Source organism: Gossypium raimondii, chromosome 1, assembly GCF_025698545.1.
Source record: "Gossypium raimondii isolate GPD5lz chromosome 1, ASM2569854v1, whole genome shotgun sequence".
Taxonomy (NCBI): domain Eukaryota; kingdom Viridiplantae; phylum Streptophyta; class Magnoliopsida; order Malvales; family Malvaceae; genus Gossypium; species Gossypium raimondii.
The window spans coordinates 43,605,905-43,630,550 of record NC_068565.1 but is presented as its reverse complement, the minus strand read 5'-3'; the positions used below and the strand labels follow the sequence as shown (position 1 = coordinate 43,630,550).

The following is a 24,646-nucleotide window of genomic DNA, read 5'->3' as shown; positions in this document are numbered from 1 at the left end:
TCTTCTTCATTCAAGTTGTGGTTCTGGCTGCTCTTATTCTTCGTCTTCATCGTCACCTCCAGCCTCGAGTATATGTTATGGTTTCGACCCCTCTTCTTCTTTGCTTTCATCCATGGTTGATTGGGGTGTGCTCCTCGATTGTCATCATGTCTCGTCTGTTCTATGGTTACGAAGATGGTTGCAGAGCTGGTTGCGAAAATGGTCCACCTTAGTGGAATAATGATCTTGTGGGTGTTTGTAGCACTATTTGTGTAGGAATATAGGTATATTGTGTCCCATGCATCAATGGCATAAAATATGGACTTCTTGTCGGTGCTGTAAACATAGTTAACATATACATCGTCGTCGTCTGATACGTCGATGACATCAATGTGTAATATGGTGGGGACAGATGTGGTGGTCCAAAAATAATACCTGGAGATAATGTAGAAACATGAAAATGTGGTGCAATATGTGGTGCTTGTGTACATATGAAAGGGTTAGTGAAAACACCAGAATAAGTCGAGCCATACTGACCAAGGGGTAATGCGACCATCGGTGCCGCTTCTTGTGTTGGTGTAGATGAAGGACCTACCTCGACAGCTGCTCCAGACCTTGGATACCTAGGCACTTGTCGTGGCCTCGTCGTATGACATTGCCTACCCCTTGCCTTATCAGATAGTAGATATGACTTGTCATGGCGTTTAAACCATGACAAGTACTCTGGATCACAAGCTAATTCTCAAGCGATAATAGGTTCACGATTAGGTATAAAGTCATACTTATGGTTTCAAATATTGATATATTCTGCATGGAATGTAACCCAGTTTTCATCGATTTTCCTTCGCAAGTCAATATTGTGCAGATCTTTAATGACTTAGGGTGTTGCTGGAATTGTTTCCCTAAATCCGAACTATCGCTTAATTCGATCAAATTTGTGCATCTCTACTGTAGCATACACTACCAATGGCACATTCACGTGCCAAATGTTAGGATTTGCCAAGAATTTAGATAGGATGCATGCCTGAATTCTTGGATCAAAGTATGACGTCCATTCAAACTATAGTACAATAATAATTTTAATTATATTTTTACTATTAACTTTAAAATCAATTACATTAATATTATATAATTAAAATTTTAAAAATACATACCTCCACTTTCGATCGTTGATCTAACATGAGTCGTATATCTTAAAGCTCATTCGATAGTCCTACATAACTTGGCCCATGGTTCTACCTATTGAAATAATATGTTAATTCAATAATTAAATTTTAAATAATTTTATTATGGTAAATATATTATCTAATGAATTTTATATTGTTGCTAGTGAGAATGTATGAGGGTAGTCCGCTCGAGAACGTAAAAATGGTAGTCGGTATCATGCCCATGATTGTAGTAGGAGCATGCAACCACTGCTTTTAATTTTGTGTGGTTGCGTCGTCTGGAACATCTCCCGGTACAATGTCACCAACACGGATAACCCCCAATTGAGTTGGCTCACTTCTCTAAAGTCCACGAGTTTTAGTAGCCACTTTAAATGGACAAGATTTCATGATTTATTTGGCATTAAGAGACTCTCGATGATCCTAAGGATGTACGCCCGAGCGTGTTGTTCTCAACTTCACTCAATTCCGTATCAAGACCAACAAAATTTCTTTTCAACCAATTCATATTTATTTGGGCTCCATAAATCGTGTCCAGATTCCTTCCTAAAAGATGTTCGCATACATCACTCCAATCAGTAACAACAACTGACCCAATCACTACCGGCCGATCCACAAGTAACTTGAGCTGTAACTGCAGGTCATCGAATGTGATAGTACACTGGCCGCATAGAAGATGGAATGTGTGCATCTTAGGTCTTCATCTTTCAACCAACGCGCGTACAAGTGTGGGGTCCAATTTACACCCCCTACCCATACGGGCCACATGCGAAAATCTCGCATCTCTCAAGTATGGTTCGATTAAAGACGATGGAGTAGTGGATAGATTGTGAATATACGTCTCCAAAATTGTAACACCCCAAATTCGGTCTAGACGTTACAGTCGAATCTGGAAATGTTACGAAGAAGTGTTTTGAAATCAATCTTATTATGTTAGAATTTCTCGTGTTAATTGTTACTAAAAGAGTCCATATTTTAGAAAAAAAAAACATATTATTATACTATTTTATAACACTATCATTTGTTTGTCTTTTTAAGAAAAATGTAATTTTGCAGTGGAAGTTTGAAAGTCGTAATATTTGAAAACTGAGCTTGTATTTTCAAAAACATTTATTTGCATAAAACCGTGGTTTTGTCAAACATGGCAATATAAAAATAAAAAACACAACCAAACCCAAAATTAAAACAAGCAGTCTAGAGAGTCCCAACACTACAAAACTCTCAAAGTAAAATCTAGAAAATTAATTAAATTATTAACTAAAAACGGTTTCCATACTAGTGGTCACCCTTGAGCCTCTGTCGCACCGACCTGCCTATGCTTGAGGATTACCTGAACAGATCAGGCAAACGGATGTGAGTTTTCAAAACTCAGTGTGTAACTTAACAGAGACATACATACACATAAACTCATATTCCCTATGTAGCAGATCGAATACGGACATGAGTCCTGAACAAAATCACACATATATGCAATTTGCTATCCCCCATCCTCTGCACACCATTTTCGACCATCCCAACACACTATGTGGGGTATAAAACACCCACCCATCCCTACACAACACATAGTGTCTATACAACACTTATTAGAATAGTTTGCGGCGAAGTTGTTAGTATATCGGCGAAATGTTGTCTCACAAAACACTTCCTCCACAAATACAAATCCCATCCCATATATAGATACAGATAACGGATAAACATATATAATAGAATTAACATGTTTCGCTTGCTCATATGCATAAATCATACATATTTATACAACATAGTCAAATCATACATATCAGTTTCCTTAGTACTTAAATCAGTTTATCAGCATAGCAGATCTCATGCATTAGGGTTTGGTTTGCCCTTATCGACCCTACGGAAGACCCACAGTCGATCCGAATGACGTGTGTGATCTTAGGAAAAATTTCAAAATTTTAGGCCCATATGCCCGTGTGGGCCCACATGCCCAAATTGGCCATGCCTATGTGCTCCACACATCTTGGCCTATGACGCACACACCCGTGTGGGCCTACACGCCCAATTCGGCCTAGGCCGTGTCACCCACACTGCCACATACTCACCTGTCACACGGTCGTGTGTCCTACACGACCAACCACACAGTTGGGCACATGCCTTTGTGGTCTCAACATGCCACTTTTTTGGCTTTCGCCGAACCTTGTTTTCTTGTGTTTTTGTTACACACCTGTTTCGTTTTGATGTGAAAGCAATCCCGAGACCTCTGAAACCTAAAAACAGAATATCAAACACCGTTTTAGCAGTTAATTTACGAATTCATTAACAATAATCTAACAATGAACCCAACTTACCACCGACGAAAACCACCACTAACACAGTTCAGGCCGTTGGAGCGAAACCCACAGCTTTACAGCCTTTTCCTACATAACATGTTCGTAGAAATCAAATTCTTTAACTACACCATTACGCTACTACGAAAAGAATAAATTCGAACAGCTTACAAAAACTGAAACCTAACTTACCCAAATTGCACAAAGAATACCGAAATTTCGAAACACAACGAGAAGAGAAAAAGGGTGTGAACAAAATTGAAGGGGAAAATGAAAACGAAAAAAAATATGTAGAGAAAGGGAAAGGAGAAAACGTCAAAAAGAGGAGAAAAGTAGAAACTGACGTCAGAAAGAATTTGGGAAGAGAGAGAAAATTTTAAAATTTAAATTAAAAATAAATAAATAAAAAATAAACTAAATCCCCACTCCAACCACTAACAACGTTATCCCCCAGAATCCTACCCACTAACCACTTCCAACTACCTCAGAGTTTTAGTTCTACCGAACCTCTATCAGACAACCGAAGCAAAAATATCATCCACGCTCACACAAGGAATTGATACGAGACCTTAGGATAAGCTAACACCTTACCACTTGGAGTAGCAGACTCATTCTAATATGAGTTTACCAAAAATATAACATAAGCCCACCTAAAAAGGATAAGGGTAGGACCAAAAATTAACATATTTTTAAAAAATAAGACTTGAACCTAAGACCTCAAACACACATCCAAAACACTTAACCACTGAAGTAGATACACATCAATGTCGAAATTCATAAAAATAAATTAAATAATTCAAGGCGTTACAAAAATCCAATCTTCCGGCTATATATAAAAATAATATTAAAGTTCAATATAACAAAAAATAATTAAATTAAATTAGATTAAATAGAATACAAAATTCTTACCATTTGAAATTGAACGGCCAAAATGTGCTTGTCATCCAAATGAATTAGAGAATTTTTCATTACTAATTTCAATAAATACGAAAAAATCGTAAAACAAAATTAATTAAAAATGTTAATACAATTTTAATAAAAATGAGAGTTGAAAGAGGATTGAAAATTGAGCGAGAATTATGAGAGAATTGAGAGAAAATAGGAGAAAATTGAAAGAGGATTGAGAATGAATTAGAGAGAGGTAAGAGTGAATTGAAAAAGAAATGAATTAACGGTTTAAATAGGAAAAATAAAAGATATTCATAATGGATCTCATATTGAGATTGTGAATGAGGAAAATATTATATTTCATATGAATCAAAAGAGGATTGAGTTATTGATTTATATTTATTATTATTGTTATAAATTGAATTGATTATAATATCTTTGTGATATTCTTTTGTCATAATTCTCATTAAGGGTTGAAAATAAAATATTTGATTGTGAAATATCTACTTATGAGCAATGGAATATGGTAATTCTATCTAAAGCTCGTTACAGTTGGATGCACCTGAAGTTGCAAGTTTCTTTTTTTTAAAACTGTGAGTATAACTCTACAGTATTCAGAATAAGTTCTCAATTAAAATTACATGGAAAAATATTATTGATGAGAACTTGCAAGAGAAAAACTTATATATGAAAAGTCATTGGTTATATACATGTTATACATCTAGAAAATAAGACCCACTCTTAAAGTTTGCTATTAATAGTAATCAAATTTTATAATCAATTTTTTGGAAATTTGAAGATTTTGCGAATATTGCATATAATTGTTTGGAAATTATATTTATTTTGTTGACTTAGTGGCATTATAAACTTCACTTTCATTTAGACATTTCCAGTAGTAAATGTCACAATAGTACTTATATTTGGATACAAAGTAAAAGAAATGACAATAAAATTATTAGTAAAATTGAAATGTGTGTTAAAGTAAGCCTGAAGTTTACTGATACAATTGCATTTACTACTGGGGCATGACCAGTTAGACCATCCTGGATCATATATGATGCGAAAATTAATTGAGAAATCATATGAACATTCATTAAAGAACCAGAAGATTCTTTAATTTAAAGAATTCTCATTTGTTGCTTGTTCTCAATGAAAAATAATTTTTAGAAACTAACTAGCTAAAGTTGAGACTGAATGTCTTGCACTTCTAAAATGAATATGGACCCATTCATCCATCGTGTAGATGGTTTTGATATTATATGATTTTGGTAGATGCATCTACAAAATAATCACGTATGTGTTATCAACTTGCAACCTATCATTTGCAAGATTGCTTGTTTAAATAATTAATTTCATATTATGTAATTAAGAGAATTCATCTTATTAAAGTTGATGAGTTTATATCTCAATATTGATTGAGTTTGAAAACTTTTGTAAAAGCTTATTATTTATGTGTATAACAATTTAGAGAAATTATTGATTGAGCAGTTAATATCTAAACCATTACTTATGAGAACTAAACTTCCTATTTCAACATGAGATTATGTTGATTTCTTGTTATACGCATCAAGCCAATAAGTTATAAATACTCTTCATTACAATTGATTTTTGATCAAGAGCTAAATATTTCCCATATTTGAACTTTTGTATGTGTGTATATATTCCAATTGCTCCACTACAATGCACAAAGATGAGTGAATCCTCAAAGAAAGTTGGGAATATATATTAATTACAAGTCTCCTTATATTATTATATAGTTTAAATGTATTGAAGATTCAATTATGATAATTTGAGAAAATGTGGAACCAAATAAGAAAAGTGGGTGACAATGGTTTTGCATGCAATATTATTGTTGAAATGAAAGGAGAATCTTGAATAAAAATATTGAGAAATATAGATATGGAATATATTGGTCAAAATAGAAAGATGCAACTCAAATTCGTGGAGTTTTTGGACCAATAGTCCAAATATCTAAAGGTATAAAGCCAGTGAGGGTACAAATGAAGTAGTTTTGCAAAAGCGGAATAAAAATATGAAGTTTTTCGCTAAGCCCTGACATTGGTTATAAAAAGGTATAATATTCCTTTGTGGTGGATGTAATAACCTTTAGATATATTATTAAACTGGTAATTCATAAAAGATTTAACTTGCGTCTAATGGTTGTTGTTACAACCTTTTATGAATCACTATATAGTAAAGTTTATATTAAAATCCTTGAAGGATTTAGAATGCCGAAACATATTGAAATTATCGGAAATTGTTCATTTATATGAATTGAAATAATTGAACATATGTGGTAAATTCGACTTAGTCAATAGTAGTTGAAAGAGGATTATAAAATGATCCAAAATACCTATTTGTATTTTTATAAAGGGATCATAATTAGAGTTTGTTATTATTGTTGTTGAAACTTAAAGAGATCAAAATATATTTCCTCTAATTTTCTCTCACTCATGACTTTCAAAAGAATGATGATATAAATGCTTAACAAATACATTCAAATAGTCATTTGAAATACTAGTATTCAAGATTGAATACATAAAATATGAGAATATTTTCACGAGAGGGAGTAAATATGCGTTGTACTCTTTTTCCATTAATTGAGGTTTTGTCTCATTGGGTTTTCCTAGTAAAGTTTTTAATAAGGCAGCATATTATGCGTATTATAGATATGTGTAATCCTTTTCCTTTAATAGGAATTCTTTTTTCACATAGGGTTTTTATCTTAGTAAGGTTTTAACGAGGCACATTATCTACCAATGGACATCTAAGGGGAGTGTTATGAATATCTTATTAAATGGATATCCATCAAGATCAAGATAAATTTTAATGTACTTTAAATTCTAATAGTCATTAGAAGCAGATCTCTACTTCATTTATACTCCTTATGTCTATAAATAGAGACTTTGGAGAAACTTTGCAAATATTCAGATTGATCAATAAAATACGTTCTCTCTTTAATCTCTCATTCTCTTTATTCTTTACTCTCTGTCTTTTTATTTTATAACAGATTATCATTTTGTAACTTATTTCATTATGTGTTATTGTCAATTTTTACCTCTAAAATTAAAATTATAAGAGTTAAGTTTAAATACAAAACATATGAACCTCATATCAACATTTGAAATTTTACATTATATATTTATGGTCAATATTATAATAATCTAATTCAAAACATTAGGACATAAATATATAATATATTTTCGCTCCCACCTAAATAAATAGGGATAAAATAAATATACTAAATTAAATAGGGATAGAAAATTATTTAAATAATTTATATATAAATTATTGAAAATAAATTTTAAAAGTATATAGAAATAAATTTTAAAAAATTAAAAATCAATGAATGAAGTCAATTTGAACCGATAGAATTGATTCATATTCGATTTGATTTAAAAAATAAAAAAATCAAAGATACTACTATAAATAACAACCAAATGATACGAGTCTTTTGCCATCTATGACTCAAATGTAAAACTATTCATCACCCAAATGGTATTAACTTAAATTTTAATTTACATTCCTCATCACCAACAATATATTAAAACAAAAATATTTGATGTATTCAAGAGAATAATAACACATCACTTAGAAGTAAAAGGTAAATGGTTTTTTTTTTAACGCTTACATCGAAAAATTAAGTAGACGATATTATTATATGACTATATCAAACTTTGAAAGCTAATTATAAGCTCCCTAGAGACTTCATCGAAAACTTAAACACCTTCCTTCCTGTTTGAACTTATCTTTGCTAAGAAATTTGCAGCTTTATTTTCTTATCTGGGAAAATGCCTTAACCTTTAATGTCCAATATGCTCTAAAACTTGAAGGATTCTCCCTACCGAGGCAGAATTTGAAACTGTCAATTGCCCATCTTGAATAGCTTTAATCGCCTCTAGGCTATCAGTGAATAATGACACATCACTCGAAAGGAAGGTAAGTAGATTTTCTTTTTTAAGATTTACTAATTGTACATAAAATTATCAAATATTAATTACCATCAATCAATTTTTAATTCTAATTGTTTTATAAATAAAAATATTAATTTAAAAGTATTTATGTCTTTTCTATATTTTGATAAATCTAATCGGGTCCCAATCCAATTGTGAAATTACCATAAGTCTAATTAGTTTACGAAGCAACAAATACAAATTTAAGGATATTTTATATCTTTTATATTTCGATAAATTTTGAAAAAATATAAACACATAATGAAAATCATAAGATTTGAACCTAATACATCATAAATTTCAAGTTTTCAATAACCATATATATATATTTATAAATTCATTATATATATATATATATTTGATTATGATATTTACCAGCTCACTTTTTCATTTCAATGAAAGTTGTATTTAATTTTATATCAATTTTTTTATAAAATTACGTAATCTTTTTCATTAATATAGTGTGTCCATCATTATCTAGTTCTAATTAATTTGTTTCCTTATAAACTTTTGATCTCTTTCCACTTTCACATATATTTTTACTATATATAACAATGGTACTCAAACATAAAAAAGACAACATATTACATAACAAAACTAAACATAAGTTGTTTTTGTAGGTATGTTTTGTTATTCATACTCGTTGATTCAATAGCCTTAACAATGAAAATCATGATATCAATATAGGACATGGCATGTTCATGTAATCAATGGAATGAGCAACAACAAGATACTATTCCTTCATTGCAAGTTTGGGGACAACGATTTGGGCATTCATAATCTCATCGTCTAACAACAACCATGCCGTGTTCAAAGTATTCTTTTTTCGCGGGTGCAATGGGAAAAAATACTTTCAGATCACTAAAGATGATAGGATTTAGTTGAAAAATATGCTTAAAAATTATGATGAATTTCATCATAAATAGGAACTGTGATGTAATGAAATGAGTTTGTTATGGGCCTTTCCATCACATATTTTGCAATAAAAACAATGTAATAAGTATCGTGAGCAATTATTTTTCTAATGAAGTTTGTAATTTATTTTTTATTTAAAATTAAATGTTGTTATTTTCCAGTTTAAAATTTTTGTTTAACCTTCAATATTTTTCATAACTTTTGTCCAAATATTGATGTAATCATGTTATCTTCAGAATTTAAATGATTTAATATAGTAAATACTGACCTACATATTATATTTTTCAACTCCTAGGGGTCTATAGAAGTAAATGGGATGAAAATAGACCTTTCCTTTTTATTTATTTATTTACTTTTTACCTTTTATATTTTCCATGCAATAATTAGTTTTAAATGGTTTTAAATTTTTCTTTTTGCTTGTAAGAGGAGTTTGATTGCATTTAATTAGATTAAATGTTACTTACCGGTTATTTTTTTCTTTTATTAATTACTAAATTTATGAAGGTTGCAATAATATTTTATATTTTTACTATTTGATCTTTACGGCAATTTAGATTTTGCATGTCTAAATAAATTTAATATATATATATATATATATTTGTATTATAATTATATCTTTTCACCTCAAATCTGTCTTGAAATCTTGTGCAATTTCCCTCATCAATCCGGAAGCTTTCAGATTAGCAGTTCCATGCTACTTTCTGATTTCTTACACCAGAGAAAAGGGGATCAGCAATGTAAATGTCCTCAATTTTAGGGTTAAATCTCATTTTCATTAAAAGATTAGGACTAAAATAATAATTTTTTATTTCTGATTTCGAATTAGGCTCTTATTTCCCCCCTTTTTTTTGCTTAGGTTAAATGTTCCAATTTCAATTTAGGGCTCTTATAAATTTTTGTTTGGATTTCGATGATATGGACGCAACTGAAGCAGAATAACAGTAGCAATAAGTGAGGAATAAACAGAATTCAGTTTTGAAATTCCATAACCATTTTCCCCTCTCACAACTGCTTAAGAAAGAAAGAATTAACGGTTTCGAAAATCAGTTAAGTAAGCTGTTAGTTGATAGCTGTGCTCATGAAACGCATCGTTTCATTTAATGGATACGGACTTCAAACGTGTGGTTTTGGCCACTAAACAACTCGACCAAAACGCACTGTTTTATTTCCTTAACACTAAAACATCAAAACGCAGCGTTTAACCCAAAATAATAACCGAAACATTCGATTTAGGGCTCTTATTGTCCCCTTTATAAAATATTCCTTTCAAAGCAATCAGATCGAATCACTTTTGTTCTTCATTTCCTACTAATTGTTTTAAGAACCATTTTGTAAAATTATTGGGTTTCTGGTTAGGTCCATTTGCTAGATTTTTTATATTTTTTTCTGTAGACGGAATGAACATTTGACAAGAAAAATTATATATTTTTTCAAATATTCATTCTTTTAAATTCTAATAATTTTAATATTTTTTACATATACAAAACACATGAAACACTATGACAATTATTAAGGTTGACCGTTAGTTAACTAATGATCATGTCTGCTTTAAAAAATAAGGGTAAAATGACATTCAAATGTTAGGAGGCAAGGAAACGTCCTGACCTTTGAAAATTAGTCAGAAGAAAAGATTAAGTCTCGTTTAAACTTCTCTAATGTTACAGTTTAGTTCTTTCTTGGCCGCCATATGATACCTGCTGCTACATGATTGGGTAATGAACACTCATCGGCAGGCCTTACTTGACTGCTACTCTTCAATTCCTGCAACCACACCTCGTGTTTGATACTAAAACAAGCTACATAACTTGTGATAACCCTTCTTTTTATCTCAAATATGCAATACTATTTACATCGTATGAATGGTTGGTTTTACTAGAAAAGACAACATAATACAATTCAATTTTGTGGACCAAGTTTAATCTGCTGACGGCCAGACAAATTGACCATATACAAAATTGCACCTGGATTTGGATTCCGGACACCATCATTTGTCCTTGTCTTTCTTGCACTATAAATATCCTCCTTCATGTTTACCAGCCTTGTAAAGAATTAAGAGCATTTTGCAACTCTAGTTTAGCCTCTATTAACCAAAAGCGTGCCGATGGAAATAGTTGAAGACATTGTGATCGTGGGGGCTGGAATTGCTGGTCTAACCACATCCTTGGGACTTCACAGGTACATCAACCCGCACCAACAGTCCTTCAATACGATCATATTAGCTGAAATTGAGAATCTGTAAATGTAATATACATAGTAGTAACTGGTTCTAAACTATTGCAGGCTTGGAATTCGTAGTTTAGTATTGGAATCATCGGACAGATTAAGGATCACTGGCTTTGCATTGTCGACATGGAACAATGCCTGGAAAGCCTTGGATGCTATTGGCATCGGTGAATCTCTCCGGCATCAACATCACCTTACGCCAAGGTACTGTATTTAACTACGTTGAACCGTCTTTTTGAAGTCCCAAGCTTCATTTTGCTATAAACTAACGTGAATGGTTGAATATGAGTGCAGCATACTTTTTGCCTCTACAAATTTAGACCAGCCAGTGTCAGAGATATCGTATAAGGGCCATGAAGTTCGTTGTCTTCAAAGGAGATTGCTGTTGGAAACTCTAGCAAATGAACTCCCCAGCGATACCATCAGGTTTTCGTCTAAAGTGGTTTCCATTGAAGAATCTGGCTTCCTCAAACGAGTGCACCTATCTGATGGAACTATCCTCAAAACCAAGGTAAAATCGAGTTAATTTATGAAATTTTTTATGGTTGTCACATGAAAACCAAACTTTATTTTTCTTAGATTTTTGAACAAGCAATAATTGTTTTCACATAACTGTGAACTAAAGTATAACAAAATAATTAAAGTGTAAAATGAGGTCGAGATTATAAAGAACTTTGTGCAAGTTTATTTAATTTTTTAACAATTTTATTATAAATTTTGATCATATATATTTTTAAAACAATGCCTAGAATTATTCATAGCGCCTCCCTAATTTATACTCGAATTCTCATATTTTTGCATTGACAACAATACCTATACCAATCGAACTAAGACTCAATCTACAAATTTATTTAATTTTTTTACAAACTAATGTTGGATTTGCTGCCTATTTCAAAGTTAAAAAAAATACAAATAAATATGATCAATTAGACATGTATTACTCACGTTACAACATTAAATGTATCATACCTATGTAACATTGATTTGAACTGTCAATGTTGATTGTACCTGACAACAGGTACTGATTGGTTGTGATGGAGTGAACTCAGTGGTGGCAAAATGGCTTGGTTTCAAGAAGCCTGTTTTCACAGGTCGATTAGCAATTAGGGGTTACACAAAATTCAAAGATGGCCATGGTTTGGGACCAAAATTTAGGCAGTTCGTTGGCAAAGGTCTTCGATTTGGTTTCCTCCCTTGTAATGATGAGGATTTTCATTGGTTTTTGACTTGGACTCCATCCACCAAAGGTACTTAACCCCCCTTTTTTTTATTGCAAATTTGTGCTTAAATTGAATACCATGTTCCCTAAAATTCTACTGTTACACTTTGTAGATGAAGAATTAGAAGACGACCCAGTTAAGCTGAAGCAATTTGTAATGAGCAAGCTTGAAGATATACCCAATGAAATGAAATCTGTTGTAGAGAAAACTCAACTAGATGCCATTTTATCATCTCCATTAAAATACAGAAGACCTTGGGAGCTTCTATGGGGAAATATCAGTAAAGGCAACGTTTGTGTAGCTGGTGATGCCCTTCATCCCATGACACCAGAACTTGGCCAAGGTGGATGTGCAGCCTTGGAAGATGGGGTTGTTCTAGCAAGGTGTATTGCTGAAGCATTATTGAAACCAGGTGGGGAAGAAACCAATGGTAAAATAGTTGACGAGGAAGAGGAATACAGGAGGATTGAAATAGGGTTGAAAATATTTGCTCAAAAGAGAAGATGGAGAAGTATCGATCTCATTAGCACATCTTATATGGTGGGTTACATACAACAAAACAATGGGACAATTATTAACTTCTTAAGAGATAATTTACTTTCCAGATTCTTACCTGGGATGCTATTAAGAAAGGGTGATTTTGACTGTGGCAAGCTTAAATATTAATTACCATTTGTTGAACGGACAATTTTATGTACAATTTCCAAGTTTATATAACATAGAAATATGTTACAGAGTGGACATTATAACTAGAGTGTTCCAATAAAGGAATTGTTTTATTGAAGTTATGTAACTTTGTATAAATAATAATGCTATTGTGTATTTTTATCTGTTTTTGTTTTTGTTTAAATATGTTTAGATTAAATAGAAGTTCTCAAAGTATGTTAAAAGGGGACATATTATTTGTGTTTGTAATATATAAATATAAAATGATGCTATATCAGTAATTGTATTAATAATGTTAATTTTGATGTCTCAAATTTTTTATATAATAATATTTAAAATAAATTTTATATGTATTATATTCCTAAGTCATTTAGTGAAAGTATAATTCAAAATTTTATCAATATACTCAAAACATATTTTAATTTATTCAAATATTTTAAGGTGTTTAAATTTTGTTTTAAGGTGATGACTTTTGCTGTGATAGCAAGGAAAAAGCAATTTGATGGTGGAGTTGAGGATGGTGAGATAGTGATACACGAGAGTTCTACATGGAAATCATGGTGGTTGAGGCTCATAATAGTTACAGAATTATACTCTAATACTTAGTTTGATAAAAAAAAGTTAGATACTTAAACAAAGGTAACATTTCTAAAATTTTGAGAGTTTAAAACAGTGATAAATAAATGATAAACCAATTAAAATTTAAAAAGCCAGAAAATAAGAATTATTAGTATTATAAAACAATAAACAAAAGTATTGAAGGCAACAGGAAAATATATTGAGAGAAACTAATTCGGGGTATCGACAAAACTTGCAGGAAAGTGAAAAATATTGGGGTTAATGTGAGAAAATTAAGAGTTAAAGTGATTAAATTGAATTAGAGAAGAAAGGAGGAGGGATTAGAGGTGAAAATTTACCAAAAAAAGATATTTTTGGAAAAGCAATGTCTCACTTGTAATTAAAAGAAACTAGAGGAGCAAAATGGAAAAAAAAAAAAACATAAAAAGATATTTTAATGATAGAAAAGTCTAGAGAAATTGAGAGAAATGAAGGGGAAAGGACTATAAATCAGCCATCACCCCCGTGGTTCTCACTATATCCTCTAAGGCTACTAACTTAAGTTTTGTTTTTCTTTCAATTTAGTCTCTCTTTTATTTACCATTTTTTAACCAATTGAGCTCCAACCTTCAAAATTTCTTCATAAATAGTAGATGAAATTAATAGAAAAGAGTAGTAGCTATGCCAATTCCATAAAATAGACATCCATGGTTGTCTTCTAGGAGAGAGAAAAAATGAATTGTAAAGCATACAAACAATTGAGGTAAGTACTTTGATATTTCTACTTTATTTAATTTAAACTAAGTTTAGAGTATACTAAATTGATCTAATTAATTGTGAATGTGCAAATAATATGTATGAAATTAAATTGTAAAAGTTATGAAATTTATAATTGAAATAAGAGATGTTATTTTAAAGCTATATGTTGATGATAAGTGAGATATAAAGATTAAATTGGATGATAATTAGAAGTATAATGGTTATGTGTGACTAAATGGAAATTAATGCAAAGAATCTTGAAAAATTAAATATTAGCACCAGATAGTTTTGGACAGCAACAGTGGTTTCATTTCGAAAATTCACCAAAAATGTAGAGTTCAAATTAGAGGTTAAATAAAATATGAAATTAAATATTATTGAGTCTATTTTCACATAGAAGAAACAGTATAAACAACGAATTTTAGATTGTGAGATATGATAATTTATGTGAGACAATGTCGAATGATTTTGAGTTTTCTTGTTCTAATTTTGAAAATCATTATAAATTGTAAAAAATGTTTAGAAGATTAAATTTATATGGATAAAAGCTTAATTAGTCTATTTTCAAGGGAAACAAATAGTGTCTTAATATGAGACTTGTACCGAAAGATAATAGATTTCTAGTGAAGAAGGGTCAATACTGCCTAGCAACAAAACATGGGATGATTTAAAGAATAAATTGTATCAATTGGCTTAAATAAAATTCCAAAAATTTTATGCTATCATCAAGTCTAGTTTCAAGAACAAAAGGCGGAACTTAATTTTGAATCCTGCAGGTCGAGATATAAATATTTTAGTGACTACCATTCCAGGGACAACTTTCATAAGAGTATTTGTGTGATTAAAGAAACCTTAATTAATGTCACACCTAGACATGATATGTTAAGAGTCAAATATTCATATATATATATATATATATATATGAATGATGTGGATTGAGTGGAGGATGAGGAAAATATTTGGAGAATTATAATACTAAAAATTGTTACAAATGATGGTTTTGTTAATTCATAAAGGAAGTGCAAATGTTGTATTGAAACACTAAGTAAGTGATTGGTATAAAATGAATTAAGGAGGCCCTAATTGACAAATTGATTGTCAAATATTACTAATAATAATGATAGGTAGAGAGGATAAACTAATTTAAAGCAAGCCCTCTAAAGGACTTAATTGTAAAATGTTGATAATTGTTTTAATTTCACAAATTTGGAATTAATGGCATGATCATAAGGCTCAATTACAGAATATCATATGTTTAAGAATAAGTGGTCGGGTAATGATTTTGGATAATAAATTTAGTATGTTTTAAGGCTGAAAAGAAAACGGGTAAAATATGAAGGATTAAAGTGGTAAATTAACCCATGCTGAAAATGAAACAAAGAATGTCAATTTGGCATCGATACCAAGCCAAAAGTATCGATACTTTAAGGTAAGTATTGATACCTTGTGTTATGTATCGATACATTGGGTATTTATTTTGAATTTTTCAATTTCGAAGCTCAAAACGGTATCGATACCTACGCTATAGTATCAATATCTTAGTGGTGGTATTGATAGTTGGTCCCTGTTTGGTGTAAAATGTGATACTGAAATAAATTTTTACAGAAAAATTCTACCCGATGTAGTCCGATATTGTTGTATTATGGAGATAGCACATTAATAACAATCAAATTAAATGAGTTAGCCAAGAATTCTTTGGCACTCAAATGTGACATTCCTATATTTGACTCGATAGTCGAGTCGAGTATAGGGGTGTTATACAAAAAATATAATTTGAAGGTTTCCTATTCAATTAAGCCTAGTTATATCCCTATGATAAATCAATTAAAAATGAAAAACATCTTTTACCATATAAAATATTTAAAAGAATTGATTTAAAATAATTAAATATATGACAAATTTGTGCATACCATGCGAAATTCACATATTTTGGAAATATTAGTTTTGTAATTCGGCCAAGCTTCGTGTCATAAAATGTTGTTCATAGTGTATGCCAAACCAAGCTTGAACAGATTAAAAATAAGACATTAGTAACTCATGCGGATCCAAATCAATTCAGTCATGTGTGTAGATTTTAATTGTAGGTAATGGACTTTTTTTAATGAATGTTGGGAAAAGAATCTCAATAATGCTCAAATTTTCTGTGGTCCTCATGAAACTCAAAGTTCAATCATTTGGCGTCGTTGAATTTCTTTATTACACCCTATAAGCAGAAAGTGTACAATATAGTCAACACTGAAATTAATTTGGAAATTTCCTACCTATGGCCATACAATCTTGATTAAAACGTCCACCTTTTAAAATTAGTCTCATTGAAACTTTTTTAATGTTACAGTTTAATCATTTCTTGGCATAAGTGATACCTCTGCGGTAGTAAACACTTCATTTGCCTCATCGGCGAGCCTTACTTGGCTACTTTTTGCTCTCAATTCGGACCCAGTTGAATTGAGCATTTTTATCAAATTTTAAATTTAGGTCTTGTTATTATTCTTTGTTTGCTTTAAGATAATGTATTTTAACCTGGAAGCCTCTAGATGACATCTACATTCTTGGATAGATGTCGAATACAATAAAAAACTTATTAAATACTTTAGTATATAACAAATAAAATATTATCCCCATTGCTTCCCTACAAGTTGAAGCTGATGAATACAAACTATTTGAGCTCAAACAATGATTCTGACACAGGCTTTCGCAAAAATACATTTGACCTAATTTTCAGTCAAATGATGATATTATAATTACGAACGTTAAATTCCTTGTACTGAAATGTTTTTGGCTCCAAGATTATAAAATTTTACATACAAATATTGAAGGAATCTTTGTATTTGAGTAAAGGAGAGTATTCTTAAAATATCATTGAAAAAGAAAGGAAACGTGGGAATGGCAGAGCTTGTCGAAGAAAGACCACAGGATACAAGTCAAACTTGCGGACTAAGTTTAATCTGCTGACGGCCATTTTCTGACCAGACCACACAAAATTGACTAAATATTATATATAGAATTGCGCCTGGATCTGGATTCCCCACACCATCATTTGCTCACCAGACTTGTCAAGAATAAAGAGCATTTTGCAACTATAGTTTTAGCCTCTGTAAATCAAAAGCGTGGTGATGGAAATAGTTGAAGACGTTGTGATTGTGGGAGCTGGAATTGCTGGTCTGACCACATCCTTGGGACTTCACAGGTACATCAACCCGCACCAACAGTTCTTCCATACGATCATATTAGCTTAAAATTCAGAATCTCTAAATGTAAATACATAGCAGTAACTGGTTCTAAATCTAAACTCTTACAGGCTTGGAATTCGTAGTTTAGTATTGGAATCATCAGACGAGTTAAGGATCACTGGCTTTGCGTTCACGACATGGAGCAATGCCTGGAAAGCCTTGGATGCTGTTGGCATCGGTGAATCTCTTCGCATCAACATTACCTTACGCCAAGGTACTGTATTTAACTACATTGAACCTTGTTTTGAAGTCCCAAGCTTCATTTTGCTATAAACCGACGTCGATGGTGGTTGAATATGAGTGCAGCATACTCGTTGCCTCTACATTTTAGACCAGCCAGCTTCAGAGATATCATATAAGGGTCATGAAATTCGGTGTCTTCAAAGGAGATTGTTGTTGGAAACTTTAGCAAAGGAACTCCCAATGATACCATCGGGTTCTCTTCTAAAGTGGTTTCCATTGACGAATCTGGCTTCTTCAAGCGATCGTGATCATCATCGATGGAACCATCCTCAAAACTAAGGTAAAATCGGGTTAATTGTGTATAATTTTCAAGAAAACCATAATTTATTGTTCAAGAGTTCAATTCATTGTAAATGATAACGGTATTGATTGGATGTGATGGAGTGAACTCGGTGGTGGCAAAATGGCTTGGTTTCGACAAGCTGTATTCACAGTCGATCGCAATTAGGGGTTCCAAATTTCAAAGGTGGCCATGGCTTTGGACTAAAATTCAGCAGTTCCTTGGCAAGGGTCTTGATCGGGCTTCCTCCCTTGTAATGATGAGAATGTTTATTGGTTTTGACTTGGATTCCATCCACCAAAGGTACCTAACCCCACTCTTTTCCCCTGTTTGTGCTTAAATCGAGTACTGTTGAAGCCGTGGCTGCATTGCAACAAAGAACCAACACAACAAATTGGTCAAAGACCAACAATGACAAATTGTACAATTTTAGTTTGCTATCTTGTTTTAGCAAAGAAATGGAGTTGGTTCAGTTATAAAATTATTTTTGAATATTTTGTTCTATGGAACTTAGCCTAAATCTTTGTAATGAGTTAGCTAAGTTAGTAGGAAAGATTGATGATGTAATAGCCGGTATGCCGACTTTCTTTTGTATACAAGTTGCTATATTTTTAGTAAGTATTAAGTAAGAGCGAGTTAAATTAGTAGGTAACTGTCAAATACTTTTGTAACCTTCATATATTCAAAATTTGAATGAAATTATGATGACTTTCGATTACAAATTTTCTTCTTTGAGTTCTTTTCTTTTGTTTTTTCTTTCATTCGTTTTTGCTTTCTTTGCTACTGCCATTGCCATTTATCCAACAAATGGTATCAAGAGCTTTCAGTCTTTGAGGGCCTTGGTTGTACACTGTCACTAAGCAAATTGTGTTTGAAACAAAAGAAGAAGAGGTTGTTTTGCTTCTGAAAAATGAGTTTTACACCACCTCCTCCACTGTCTTTCTTTGGAGAAAATTACAACATCTGGGCAGTGAAAATGAGAACATACCTGCAGGCACACGACCTGTGGAATGTTGTTCTCAATGACATTGAGCCACCACCACTAAGAGCTAACCCGACTATAGCCCAGATTAGGCAGCACAATGAAGACTGTGCCAAGAAGTACAAGGCTATGTCGTGCCTTCAAAGTGGAGTTTCTGATGTTATTTTCACAAGAATAATGGCTTGTGACACTCCAAAGCAGGCCTGGGACAAACTCAAGGAGGAGTTTGAGGGTCCGACAAGACCGAGCAACAAAGAATTGATCAACATGAGAAGAGATTTTGAAAACCTCAAGATGAAGGACTCAGAAACCATCAAGCAGTATGCTGACAGAATCATGGCAACTGTCAACAATATAAGGCTGCTTGGGGAGGAATTCAGTGACCAAAGAGTGGTTGAGAAGGTCATAACAACCTTTCGAGAAGTATGAAGCAAAATTTCTTCTCTGGAAGATTCAAGGACTTGTCAACAATCCCTTTGATGAGCTTATAAATGCTCTTTATGCTCAAGAGCGAGAAGGGCAAATAGGCGGAGGACCACCATGAAGGAGCTTTTCGGGCTAGAGGCGGAAAGCTCAAGTGCAAACTTAAATGTCAAAGGCAAAAAGCCTTGGGTGAGAAGAAGAAGAAAGAACTCACAAAAGGAAGTTCCCACCTTGTGTCCATTGTAAGAAGACTACTCATCTTGAGAAATCTGCTGGTATAGACCGGACATTCAATCAGAGCACGCAAGCAATTTGGCCACATTGAAAAGGTTTGTAAGAGCAAGTCAAAAACACAACCACAATTTCAAAGCCAAGCTCAAGTCTGCGAAGAGGTTGAAGCACCGAAAGAGCATGTTTTTCAACATCATGCTTTGCAAGCTTGAGCAAGGTTAGCAAAATTTGGTGATTGACGATGGATGTACCCACCATATGGCTTCGAGAAGAGTATATTCAAGGAGCTTGACACTACCTTCAAGTCCAAAGTCAGAATTGGCAATGGTGAGCTACTGGAGGCAAAAGGGAAATGCAAGGCCTTGATAAGCACCAAGTCAGGTATTAAAACCATTTCAGAGGTTCTTTATGCACCTGACATTGACCAAAACTTGCTAAGTGTAGGCCAGCTATTGGAGAAGGGCTACTCTCTGATTTTTGAAGGCAAGAACTGTTTGATCAAAAATGCTGCTGGTGAAGTGTTGACTACAGTGGCTATGCAAGACAGAACCTTCATTGTGGATGTGAATCAACTGCAAGCCAAGGCATATGCATCTCAGTCTGATGAGACAGACTTGTGGCACAGGAGGATGGGGCATGTGAACTACAATTCACTGAACATGCTGCACAAAATGGATTTGGTCAGTGACATGTCCAAAATTGAGCCAAAGGATGCTGTATGTGAGGTCTGTCAGCTAGGCAAACAGACCAGATTACCCTTTCCAGTCAACAAGGCATGGAGAGGACAAGGGAAGCTTCAGCTTATTCATACAGACATCGTGGACCAATGAAGACTACCTCCTTAAATGGTAGCGGTACTTTGTACTCTTCATTGATGATTATTCAAGGTTACATTGGGTAAATTTTTTAAAGAATAAGTCGATGTTTATGATTTTTTCGCAAATTTAAAGCTTTGGTTGAAAACCAAGCAAATTGCAAACTGAAATGTTTGAGGTCTGACAATGGTTCTGAGTATGTATCTCAGAAGTTTCAAAAATTGTGTGATGAAGCTGGAATCCAACACCAATTGACTACTGTATACACACCACAGCAAAATGGTGTCTGTGAAAGGAAAAACAGAACAGTCCTTAATATGGCTAGGTGTTTGTTATTTGAGGCTAAAATGCCTAATGCTTTTTGAAATTTGAAGTCGTGAATCTGTTTGTTTACTTGTTGAATAGGCGCCAACTAATGCAGTCAAGGGTAAACACCCTTTGAAGCTTTGGTTTGGACAAAACCATCTATCACACATTTGAAGGTATTTGGTTGTCTATGTTATGTGTTGGTACCGAGGAGAGAAGAACCAAGTTGGACGGAGGTCCATGCCGAGGGTGTTTGTTGGCTCTGACAATACAAAGAAGGGATATAGAATTTTTGATCCACTAACTAAGAAGGTTGTAGTGAGTAGGGATGTAAAGTTCAATGAAGAAAACAGCTGGAAATGGGATGGAATTGAAGCAAATTTGCCTGAGGTAGATCAGAATGACATTGATTTGCAGCAAGTTGACATTGAAGCAGTCATTGAAGATAGTTGTGATGATGAACCTGTTCGAGGTACTAGGACATTAGCTAATATTTATGAAAGATGTGCAGTAACTCTACTAGAGCCTTCATGTTTTGAAGAAGTCGCAAAAGAAAGGTCTTGGCAAGAGGCTATGGAACCGAATTGAGAATGATTCGGAAAAATGACACTTGGGAGCTTGTTGATAGACACGAAAATAGAAGAATCATTGGTGTAAAATGGGTCTTTAGAACTAAAAACAATCTTGATGGTACTTTGAGCAGACACAAGGCCGATTGGTTGTGAAAGGGTATAGTCGGCTGACATGGGGTTGATTTTTCGAGACTTTTACTGTTGCAAGGTGGACACTATCGATCTTTGCTTGCTTTGGCGACTCAAAAGCAATTGGAAGGTGCACCATTTAGATGTTAAGTCACCTTTCTAAATGGCTTTCTTAATGAAGAAATATTCATTGAGCAACTTTGAGGGTTTTGAGGTCCTTGGTGAAGAACATAAGGTTTACAAGTTGAAAAAGGCCTTATATGGCCTAAAAGCAGCTCCAAGAGCACGGTATGAGAGGATTGATGGCTACCTAGCAAAGCTCGGGTTCACAAAGAGTGTCGGTGAGCCTACACTCTATGTTAAGAAGGATCGAAGGAAACCTTGCTAATTGTTTCCTTGTATGTTGATGATCTGCTAGTCATTGGTCAGTAAAGATGAACGATAGAAGACTTTAAAGCGGATGCAACATGTCTTTGAGATGACTGACCTTGGTCTAATGACCTATTTTCTTGGTATGGAAATCGAGACAAGGAAGTGATGCTATTTTCATAAGTCAACAAACATTTGCTTCCAAGGTGCTTGAAAAATTTTGCATGTCGAAATGCAAATCACCACTACACCGTTGCATTGGGGAAAAATTATCAAGTGCCGGTGAGCATGATCGAGTAAATGAGAGAGCATATAGAAGCTTAATTGGTTGTTTGCTTTATTTAACAACAACTAGACCGGACATTGTCTATCTTGTTAGTCTACTTTCAAGGTTTATGCCTTTGCATAATGTGGCACATCCGAAGGCGACTAAAAGAGTGTTAAGGTATGTCAAAGGAACCATCGATCTTTGGTGTGAAGTTTTGGAGGGCAAAGGAGCTGAAACTCTTAGGCTATTCTGATAGCGATTGGGCAGGGTCAGTTGATGACATGAGGAGCACTTCAGGTTACTTTTTCACCTTAGGATCGAGTGTTTTCATTTGGAGTTCAAAGAAGCAACAAATCATTGCACAATCTGAGAGGTGAGTATATCTCATTGCGGCGAAGATGAATCAAGCCATTTGGCTTAGGAAGATTTTGGGTGATTTAAATGAAAGTCAAATTCAGCCTACTGAAATTAGAGTGGATAATCAATCAGCTGTGGCCATAGCTAAGAATCCAGTCTTCCATGGTAAGACTAAACACTTCAAAATCAAATTCCATTTTGTTAGAGAAGTGAGCAATCGAGAGAGGTTAGCTTAATTCATTGCAACTTCGAAAATTCAGCTAGTGACATTTTAACTAAATCATTGGGAGCCAACCGATTTAATGCTTTGAAGGAAAGGATTAGTGTTTGTTGCATACAGTCCAGGAGGAGTGTTGAAGCCGTGGCTGCATTGCAACAAAGAACCAACACAACAAATTGGTCAAAGACCAACAAAGACAAATTGTACAATTTTAGTCTATATCTTGTTTTAATAGCAAAGAAATGGAGTTGGTTCAGTTATAAAATTATTTTTGAATATTTTGTTCCTATGGAACTTAGCCTAAATCTTTGTAATGAGTTAGCTAAGTTAGTAGGAAAGATTGATGATATAATAGCTGGTATGCCACTTTCTTTTATATACAAGTTGCTATATTTTAGTAAGTATTAAGTAAGAGCAGTTAAATTAGTAGGTAACTGTCAAATACTTTTGTAACCTTCATATATTCAAAATTTGAATGAAATTATGATGACTTTCGATTACAAATTTTCTTCTTGAGTTCTTTTCTTTTGTTTTTCTTTCATTCGTTTTTCTTTCTTTGCTCTTGCCATTGCCATTTATCCAACAGTACCATCCTCCCTAAAATTCTCTTGTTATACTTTTTAGATGAAGAATTAGAAGACGACCAGTTAAACTGAAGCAATTTGTAATGAGCAAGCTTGAAGATATACCCAATGAGATGAAATCATTTGTAGGAAAAAGCGAGCTAGATGCCATTGCATCATCCCAGTTAAGATCTGAAGACCTTGGGAGCTTCTATGGGGCAATATAAGCAAAGGCAACGTTTGTGTAGTGGTGATGCCCTTCATCCCATGACACCGGACCTTGGGCAAGGTGGATATGCAGACTTTGGAAGATGGGGTTGTTCTAGCAAGGTGTATTCTTTGAGCGTTCATCGAAACCGGTGGGGAAGAAAACAATGGAAAAATAGTTGATGAAGAAGAGGAATACAAAAGGATTGAAATGGGGCTGAAAAATTATGCTCAAGAGAGAAGATGGAGAAGTATTGATCTAGTTAGCACAGCTTCTATGGTGGGTTATATACAACAAAACAATGGGAAGATTATGAACTTCCTCCGAGATAAATTCCTTTCGATTCTTACAGGATCTTTGTTAAGAAAGGCTAGTTTTGATTGCGACACTTTCGGATATTGATTAGCATTTCCCCAAAGGGGAAAACCGGGGGGAAACTTTTTTGAAAAATTTTTTTTTTTTTTTTTTTTTTTTTTAAAATTCTTTGGTTTTTAAATTTTTTTTAGGGGGAAAAAAAAAAAAAAAAAAAAAAAAAGGGGAAAAATTTGGGGGGAAAATTTTTTTTAAAAAAATTTTAAAAAAAATTTAAAAAATTTTTTTTAAGGAAAAAAATTTTTCCAATTTTAAAAAAAAAAAAAACCCCCCCCTTTTTTTTTTCCCCAAAATTTTTTTCCCCCAAAAAGGGGGAAACCCAAAAAAAAAAACCCAAATCCAAAAAAAAAATTTTTAAAAAAATTTTTAAATTTAAATTTTTTTTTTTAAATTTTTTTAAAAAAAAAAAAAAAAAAAGGGGGAAAAATTCCAAAAAAAGGGGGAAAAAAAAAAAAAATTTTTA

General features: G+C 33.0%; 2 protein-coding genes across 2 annotated transcripts; both read left to right on the top strand.

The window, feature by feature from the left end:
• The first annotated feature begins 11,290 nt into the window (after positions 1–11,290).
• LOC105787315 (monooxygenase 2) lies at positions 11,291–13,298 on the top strand. The gene is made up of 5 exons (XM_012613689.2): positions 11,291–11,364; positions 11,470–11,616; positions 11,707–11,923; positions 12,431–12,659; positions 12,745–13,298. The coding sequence occupies exons 1-5, from the start codon at positions 11,291–11,293 to the stop codon at positions 13,296–13,298; spliced, it is 1,221 nt and encodes a 406-aa protein (XP_012469143.1).
• Positions 13,299–17,480: 4,182 nt separating this feature from the next.
• LOC105785933 (monooxygenase 2) lies at positions 17,481–24,213 on the top strand. Its single transcript, XM_052623370.1, is given in 13 exon segments — positions 17,481–17,802; positions 17,914–18,064; positions 18,152–18,269; positions 18,272–18,327; positions 18,330–18,368; positions 18,523–18,601; positions 18,604–18,645; positions 18,648–18,671; positions 18,825–18,840; positions 23,680–23,798; positions 23,801–23,848; positions 23,851–23,897; positions 23,899–24,213. Coding segments are annotated over 13 exon segments (1,128 nt in total). The 5' UTR covers positions 17,481–17,728.
• Positions 24,214–24,646: the final 433 nt, after the last annotated feature.